Raw genomic sequence first — 9,076 nt, 5'->3', positions numbered from 1 at the left:
GGGCACCCTGCCAGAGGCAATGGCTGTAGAAGCTCCCACGGTGATTCCCAGCAGTGGCACTGGGCAAGTCTCTCATTGGCAAAACCTAGGACCTGCCCAGACTACACAGAAAGTGGCCCAGTCCCAGCATCTGATCCCAGATGGGCACCTTGAGAAGTCCCTGAAGAGAGATGGCCTTCTGCAGAAGTTGGGTGTAAGTAGGGAGGTGATACCAGGGAGGAGGTTGAAAGGGGAGCCTCCAGCTCCCATTTATACCATCCTAAAACTGAAACAAATGCAAGGGAAGGGTGGTGCTTTGTAGGGTGTGAACAGGGCCCAGGATGCCAGGCATGCAGAGCCAGGGCAGAATGGATGCCTCAAGTGGAGTTTTGACATCCTTACCTGTCCTTACAGAAGGCCCCAGAAGGGGGCGGGGGCTCCCTCCTTGAGACCAAGGCCCCTGAGAGGTGGAGAAAGAAACCCACTCCCACCAATAGGTCCAGCCACCTGTCACCTCACCTTAGCAATTTCTTGCTTTCCACCCAGAACTTTCATATCATCATTGCATTTGCGCACCTGGCCTTTGGCAGTTACCTGATCTCCACAGTCAAGAATCTGCACTTGGTGGCATTGAAGTGCTGGTATCCATTATGGGGATCTGTCTCTGTGAGTAGGAACCTAAATCGGTGGGTACAGGGGTATGCAGGGACCCTGGAAGGCTAGCTGCAGCCAAGAAACACAAAACATATGCCCACCCTGTCTCCATCTTCCCTCCTCCCGCTCCATTCCCTCAACCACACTACCATAGCACCTCCCTGGGAGTGCCTGTCACTCATGGGCCCTGTGGACCCTCCTTTAATCGAGTGAGCGTATGTTGGGCAAGGAGAAGAGCCACTCTGAGGTAGGTTCACAGGCTTCTGAGCACCCAAGCTAACTCTGTAGCCGCAACCCTAGTGCTTTCCATCACTATCAGCCTCTCTCTGCAGCCGCACACAGTTATGACCCACAACTCTGTCCTCCCCAGACCCCATCAGCCAGGTTAGAGACAATATGGGATTCTCACACACACACACAGACACACACACACACACACACACACACACACACACACACACCATTCCCCAGAGGATCCATGCTCCCTCCTCTGGGACACCAGGGCACCGTCCTGACTCTGAAAACTGCCTTCACACTCAGCCCCAGCTCCATAGTGTCCTCTTGAGCAAATGTCTTCAACCCCATCCCAAATGTTCCCTCAGTCCTCCATCCCCACTGCTCAGCTTGGCACCCCCATGACAGTGACAGGGCTTTCTACACATGAGGTGCCCATCGCCCACCCACACCCCATGATCCCCAGGATGGGACATGCAAGGGCTCAGCGTACATATGAAAGACAGATCAGTGCCAGGAGCCTCTGTGCCAGGAGCAGTGCCCTCCCCAGTGCAGGAGAGAGGTTGAGGGGGTGGTTACTGTGGCCCTGGCTGTGATGTGCATGAGGTCTGCAGGTTTGTGTCCTCCGTGGGTACGCACATGTTGCGGCAGAGGCTGGAGTGGACTTGCTCTGCCCAAGAAGTGTATTCTCTGCCCTGCCAGCCAACAAGGGTTTGTTTTCTTAGAGAATGAAGGGGACTTTGTGGTCTCAAGGAACCTCAACTTCTCTCTTTTGACCGCAAACCTGGTCTGCAGTTTCTCATTTCAGGGATCTTGGCTGTGACAACAATGGTATTTCCCTCCAAGACCCCTCTGGTGAGTTGGCACCTTGAGATCCTTCTCTCAAAGCTAGGGGAAGGGTCAAGAGCATCTGTATGCAGGGGAGAGTGGATGCGAGCAAGAGTGCATCATCAGGGTGGAAGAAAGCATCTGAGAGATTGCAGATGCACACAACTGGCTAGATTTGACAAGGAAGAAGAGAAGCTCCACCTGGAGCTCCTACCCTGTCAGGAATGGCTCCAGGCATCCATCCTTCCATCTAGAACAGACCTTGGCTTCTTTATTGTCTTTCTCTTTGCTGTGACAAGATGCCTGACAAAAAGTGTCTTACAGTTTAAGAGGGTACAGTCCTCTGTGGTGAGGAAGACTTGGCACTGGGAGCAGGACGCTGCTTGCTCACATCTGAGTGGGTCAGAGAACAGAGAGATGAATGCTGGTGCTCATCTAACTCCTTTCCAATTATTCTATCTGGGTACCACTCCCGGACCAATAGGATGCTGCCACCTACCTTTAGGGTGTGTCTTCCCTCATCAGCTAAACAGCTCTGGGGTAGCTTCACAGACAAGCCTAGATATGTCTGCTACGTGATTCTAATACTAAAGTTAACCATGACGATCAGACATCACAGCTTCCTTCCAGATCTACCAAGTTTTTTATTTGTTTATTTATTTATTTATTCTTTCACAATTTCATGCATCCTTGATCATAGCTCTGCTGCCATTTTATCTTCTTTTATGCCTTCCCCCTCCCACCAAACCTTTTCTTCCTCCCTTCAACACTCAAGTCCCCCTCTTTCTTTCATGCCTTTTCTTTGTTTTTGTTTTGTTTTGGGGGTTGTGATCCATTGTGTTTTAACTAGTGTGACCTACATGAGCATGGGTGGGAGTTATTCACATAAGCAAGGACAACCTGCCAGTGCCTATAACACTGAGAAATACAATTCCTCCTCCATTCAAGCCCCCTAAGCCATCAGCCTGAGGACCACCTGGTTCTGCATCCCTTCCCCGAGTCCTGGGGCTGCTTCTAGATACCCCTCAGCCCCCCACCTTCTCTAGCCCACACCCTCCTAGCTCCCTTCTGTCCCATCAACTCTCCTAGGAGGAATCCTCTCACTCTCTTTCCTCACAGCAGCCCAAGGGTTTGTTCTGGAGAGTAAGTCTTACCACATCCCTGGGCTTCTTGTGGAGCATAGAGAATGGACCTGTTTCAGGTCCCTAGCCAGATAGATGCCCCTGGGGCATGAAGGGGCAGAACCCCTTGGGCTCTTCCTGACTTCCCCATGGGTGGGGCCCTCTGCATATTAGACTCTGACAGTTACTGAAACTGGAGTAGGATTGGAGAGTGTATCACGATGCACCTTTCTTTATTATGAACCTCATGCACCTGGCATGGCTCTTAGGTCCTTCCAGTGCATCCTATGACAGATGAGCATGGCTAGGGCTTTTCCAGTGATCAGGAGCCCAGAGCCTGGTGTGCGAGTTAGAGCCTCAAGCTCAAAGACAGGCAGGATCTCCAGGTGGGGGCTGAGGGTATCACAGACCAAGTTCCTGGAAGGAGGGCCTTAAGTTGGATCACTAAGCTTTGGACACCAGCTCTAACATTTCATCTCTCCTTGCAGAAGGTGTTGTGTGTGACAGCAAATGTCATCAGCTTCTTCTGTGCACTGGCCGGCTTCTTTGTCATTGCCAAGGACCTCTTTCTGGAGAGTCCTTTTCCATGGCCAATCTGGAGACCATACCCCAACCCCACAGTGAGTTCCCTTCCCCTCCTGAGCCCTCTGATTCCAAGGAGGGAAATGCCTTGAACTTGGCAGAGAAGAAGAAATCAGAACTCAGAAATCCAGCCATGGAACCAGGCACTTCCAATCAATACACATCTCTACAGAGGCATGGCGGAAGCAGCACGCTGGCCTTCTCATGGTCAACATCAGGAAACTGGACTATGCTCAAGTCACCACGTCCAGTCCTCTTACACATGGGAAAGTTGAGGCCCAGATGTACAGGAATTTTAATCCAGCAACTTGGCTTCTCTGATCACATCCAAAGACCTTCTAGGTCTGTGTGATCCAGCTGGAATGCAGACACACCCTTAGCACACACCTTTAATCCCAAACAATGAAGGTAAAGTTAGTTTGTAGAAGGAAGCACCCATGTTTAAAACTGATTTCTAATTGTCTAAGTGACAAATCAGAGAAAGATTTGACAGAATGAGACAGAGACAGGATATGCCCAACTCTAACAAGAACAGAGAGGTAACTTAAGAGAGCAACACAAAGAGAGGGAAGGGGAAGTTTTACAGAGACAGGCTGTAGAGAAAACAAGCTAGGCACAGGTGAAGACAGATGAGCCAGAGAAGGAGAAAAAGCCAGAAGATTAGAGCAGATTGTTAGAGTTAGTCTGAGGCCAGGCAGAACAATTCAGTCAGAAGCTGAGAGAAGCCTTTTGAATCAGTCAACTTCGAGAGGAGTTTAAGCGAGAACAGCTGAGTTTGAACCCAGCTCGCCCTTCCCCAACCCTGCTATAAAACACACTTTCTCCCTGGGCCTAGGCAACCCCATCAGCTAAGTAGAACTGTCCAGATGGCCTTTAGGGCCACCTCCAATTCTCCCAGGAACTTGAGAGACTCTCTTGTCTTCGAACTTCAGAAAACATTCACCCAGGCCCCCTGTGTGCCCAGCACTAAGCATAGAGCATGATGGAAGCCACCCCAATTCCTCAGAGTCCCCCCCCCTCCCCTCCAGGAGAGCAGAGGCCCTGCCGCTTCTGCTGAAGATCTGCCTGCCAGACCCGGGCAACAGGCAGGAAGCCCTGTCCCATCTTCCTGACACTCCCCGCAGGTCTACATCCAGAGACTAGAGCTTACCCTGTTCTGTCTCACCATCCTGGAGCTCTTCCTGACAGGACCCACAGCCATCACAGCCTGCAGGATGAAACGCCTGCATGCAGAGGTAAGGCCTCAGGACACAGGGACAGTAGACAGCGGAGAACTCAGACTAGACAGACAGCGGGCAGGGGTCACAGATTGAGCACTTAGGAGATGCGGGGTCTGCTGTGGGACACTGCATTCATCTGCACATGACTATATAGCTATGATCCATAGTGGCACAGATAAGCATAGCTTTATGTCAACTTCTCACCGTCCTTTCAGGTAGCCATGTCCTTCCCATTACACAGCTAAGTAAACTGATGCTTAGAGAAAGCATACCACCTCCTAAAGCTAGAGCAGACCGGCCCACTCTGGGAATCCCACCAGGGTGAGCCCACAGTCCACAGGACACTGGAGATGGAACTAGAACTCGAACCCCACCAACTAGCCCCTGTGGGTCTGTCTCGATGAGTGCTGGGGACAAAGTCATACATAGGCCTCTGGAAGTTCCCTCCTCAAGCCTTATGGGGACCTTGAGACTTCATAAGTGACTCTGCCAAGACATACTTTGTAAAGAACTGATCATACCATGTGCTAGACCAATGGGACACTGGTTTCTCTTTTGCAGGATAAGGATGACACTCCTCTTGTCCCCGACACACCCATGGAACTCGACGGTCTGTCGCTGAGCCTGCCACCATCCTATGAAAATGTGGTTCCAGGCAACATGAGCAAAACAAGAGGTGAAGAGGTTCTCACTCTAGGCTCCACAGACCTTCAGAAGGAAGCCGCCCTGGCCCCTTCTCCCTGGCACAGACAGGAGCTAGTTCCCCTGGGAAAGGGACAAACAGTGGTGGTGCTAAAACAGGTGGTAGTCTCTAACCCTGTGCCACCCACCCCAAACTCAGATAAGTCTCAGCCTCCTCTACTGAATCAGCTGTCCTCCTTGCCAGGCTCCAGAGTGGCTCTTAAGTGACCCCTCCACACCCCAGCCTCCCACCCTCAGCAGGTATACAATGGCTGCCCTCCACACCCCAGCCTCCCACCCTCAGCAGGTATACGATGGCTGCCATGGCTGGGTGGAGGGCATAGACTATGCGAGGGTAATCATGAATCTGAATCACTGGGTTTCCCCCAAACCAGCCAGAGGAATGTCAAATCAAAAGCCACCCAAGGTCTCTGTCTCTGGGGCCTCAGTGTCTCCATCTATAAATGGAGGGGAAGTGATAGCCAGAATGCAGGAGGCGCCTGTGATCTCCGAAACCTGAGGTCAGAGTGGCGTTCAGGATGAGATTCTAGCCTGGGAAGTATAGACCCACTCACACCAGTGGGCAAGTGGAGGGAGGGCCCTGCCTTCCTTACCTCCCGACCTTCACAGCCCAGAGGAAATCACTCGCCAGTCTGGCTTATTTCTGGGCCACACTGGATTCCTTCTGTTTCTTTAAGTTGATCTATTGCTTAAATTGTTTTAAGAGGTCCCATTTTAGCAATAAAAACTCTGATAACCAGCATAAGGCCTCAAAATAACAAACATGGTGGAACTAAACATCACCAGATTCTTGGCCACTCTGCCATGACCTCACCTGCCACTCACGGTTTCCTTGCTCACTCTGCTGCAGCCTCGCTAAGGTACCTCGAGATTCCCCAGCTCACAAGCACACCCTGCCTCTGCATCGCCATATCCCTAGGCCTTCCTCCACTGGACCCTCCTCCTCAGATATTGGCAGAGATCACTGTGAGCCTTTCTTGGGCCACTATCTCTGGGCTGCTGCTGGCCTCGTTGATCCCTTCCATCATTCTCCACCTCACACAGGCCCATGGAGCTTGAGAAAGTAGTGTAAGACTGCTCGCTCGTAAGAGCTACTGTAGCTCCCAGCTGAAGTCCGGCCCCACCGACAGTGTACAAGGTGGCCACAGCATGCCCCTGGCTCTCCAGAAGGGAGAGCCTTTCTGAGGAAGTGAGATGGGTACATTCGGAGGAATTCCAGCAGCATCAGCCCTCTTAGCTCACGAGAGCCCTGTCCTGTCTCCACCCAACAAGGGCTTAGTACAGATCAGTCCAGATTTGTAGCCAAGTCCCCTCTGAGTCCCCATCTGGATCCAGGGAGCACTTAGGCCTTGCTATTGACTTGAAGGAACTGCCAAGTGTCCTTGCACCCTATTTGATTCTAAACCTCATTAAATTGTAATGACACGAGTCCATTTAAAGAAAGGTGTTATTGTATGTGTGTGCTGAGAGTTTGTGGTTCAGTTGGTAGAGAGTTTTCCCAGCTGGAAAACAAGCAAAGTAGATCTCTTTACTCTGCTCAGCTTGTAGAAAAGGCATGGATCTGAACTCTGGCTTCAGTTACATTTCCCATGGCCCTTGAACTTAAAATTCTACTTTCTATGCTAAAAGAATGTTTGTGAATCATCTCACTTAACCCATGCAACAGATGGAGAAGCTGAGGCCCAGATGGGTAAGGGAGGCTCAGAATGTTACCCAGAAAGTAGCTTTGTGGGTGTGAGGTGGAGCCATGACTCCTCAGCCCAGCCCACTGGCTTCCTAGAACCCTGCTAATTGGAAGAAGATCAACTCTTAGGTCTAATACCCACCCTAGCTCCCTAGCTCCCAAACTCATTGCTTCTTCAAGTCTGAGATTCTAACCCCACTGTTACCCCAGGAACATTAAAAGAAACCCCAAGCATGGGCCTCCTCCTTCAGCACTGCAGTGTACGTCAGGTCATGGATGCCTAATGGGTATTCCTTTGTTCCACAGATAAAGACTGAATCCTCGGGGCTGGAGAGATGGCTCAGTGGTTAAGAGCACTGGCTGCTCTTCCAAAGGTCTTGAGTTCAATTCCTAGTCAACCACATGGTGGCTCACAACCATCTATAATGAGATCTGGTGCCATCTTCTGGTGTACATGCAGGCAAAACACTGTGCATATATGATAAATAAAATAAAAATATTTTTTAAAAAAAGACTGAATCCTCCAGTGCCAAGTCCATCCCTGCCTCCAATGGCTAGACACCAGTGATGACACACGTGTGATTCACGCAAATAAATGTGTAACTGCTATGAAGAGAAACTGAGCTGTTCTGAAAGTAGGATGGAAACAGAGGGAAGGGAAGTGGAGAAGCCAAGAGGCCTCTCCCATGGAGGTGTGTCAAGGGAAGCCTATAGGTCCAGCTGTCCAAGCTCTGCCAATTTGTGTGTGTGTGTATATGTTTGTTGAACATGTATGTGTTTACATGTTTGCATGTGTGGGGGTCTGCATGCATGTGTGTGTATATGAAGACTTCTGATGTCAGACATCATCTGTGATTGAATGAGAAGGCCTGAGGTTTAGTCTCAAGTCTTCTTCTTCCTTATTCAGTGAAGCAGGATCTCTTGCTCTAACCCAGAGCTTGCCAATATGGCTACTCCTGTGGCCAGCTGCTCTGTGGAGCCCATCTCTCTCTGCCTTCTGAGCCTGAAATTACCAGTGAGCCACCCAGTGTCTACATAGGTTCTGAGGATCTGGAGTTTTGCTGGCTAGTTTTATGTCAACTTAACATAAGCTAAAGTCATGTGAGAGAAGGGAACCTCAATTTAGGAAGTGCCTCTGGGGCTGGAGAGATGGCTCAGTGGTTAAGGGCACTGACTGCTCTTCCAGAAGACCGAGGTTCAAATCTCAGCACCCACATTGCAGCTCACAACTGTCTGTAATTTGAAGATCTGATGGTCTCACATAGACATAAATGCAGGCAAAACATCAATGCACATAAAATAAAGGGAAATTAAAAGAAAAACTGCCTCCACAAGATCAGGCTTGCACAAGATACAATGCAAGCCTTTGAGGGCACTTTCTTAATTAATGATTACTGGAAAGGGGCCCTGCCCATTGTGGGTGGGGCCATCCCTGGCCTGGTGGTCATGGGTTCTATAAGAAAGCAAACAGAGCAAGCCATGAGGAGCAAGGCAGTCAGCAGCATCCCTGCATGGCCTCTGCATCAGCTCCTGTTCTGTTCTGAGTTCCCATTCTGGCTTCCTTCCCTGATGGATTACAGTGTGGAAGAGTAAAGCCCAATAAACAGTTTCCTCCCCATCCTTCTTTTCAGTCATGGTGTTTTGTCACAGCAATGGAAACCCAAAGCCAAGCTCCAGGCCTCATGCTTGCGCTGCCATAAGCGCTTTAAGCACTGAGCTGTCTCCTTGGCCCTGTTATTTCTTTCTTACAGAGACTTACTTCTTCCCAGGCAAGACCACTCCTTTTCCTCCCCTCACCACTCCCTGTGGCTGTGATCACTTCCTCCTGGCCCGCTCTTTCCTTCTAGACTAGCCTAATGCCTGGCATTGACTCTGAAGCAAATCGCCTTGAGCGTCCTAGGCCTCTCTGTCCAGGGTTGACCACTGTCACCCATCAGGGTTCAGGCAGGGAAAATAACCCTGGGGATACATGCTGAGACTTAATGCAAGGAAGTAGCACTCAAGATCACAGAGCCTGGCAGAACAAGTCCAATGTGTGGAACAGGCCATCCACAGATCAGGCAGTCTGGAAG

General features: G+C 50.4%; 1 protein-coding gene across 1 annotated transcript; it reads left to right on the top strand.

Moving 5' to 3' along the window:
* On the top strand, positions 1 to 7,479 carry Ms4a10 (membrane spanning 4-domains A10). Its single transcript, XM_051147068.1, has 7 exons — positions 1 to 193; positions 526 to 645; positions 1,663 to 1,722; positions 3,305 to 3,436; positions 4,523 to 4,633; positions 5,180 to 5,294; positions 7,311 to 7,479. The coding sequence occupies exons 1-7, from the start codon at positions 20 to 22 to the stop codon at positions 7,319 to 7,321; spliced, it is 723 nt and encodes a 240-aa protein (XP_051003025.1). The 5' UTR covers positions 1 to 19; the 3' UTR covers positions 7,322 to 7,479.
* Positions 7,480 to 9,076: the final 1,597 nt, after the last annotated feature.

Source organism: Acomys russatus, chromosome 5 (genome assembly GCF_903995435.1).
Source record: "Acomys russatus chromosome 5, mAcoRus1.1, whole genome shotgun sequence".
Classification (NCBI taxonomy): Eukaryota; Metazoa; Chordata; class Mammalia; order Rodentia; family Muridae; genus Acomys; species Acomys russatus.
The sequence above is the reverse complement of the archived record's forward strand: the minus strand, read 5'-3'. Positions and strand labels throughout refer to the sequence as shown.

Coding starts and splice junctions, on each gene's coding strand:
- Ms4a10 (XM_051147068.1), top strand. CDS start 20: ATGGCTGTAGAAGCTCCCACGGTGATTCCCAGCAGTGGCACTGGGCAA. Junction 194..525: donor GCCTTCTGCAGAAGTTGGGT/GTAAGTAGGGAG, acceptor CTTTCCACCCAG/AACTTTCATATCATCATTGC. Junction 4,634..5,179: donor TGAAACGCCTGCATGCAGAG/GTAAGGCCTCAG, acceptor TCTCTTTTGCAG/GATAAGGATGACACTCCTCT.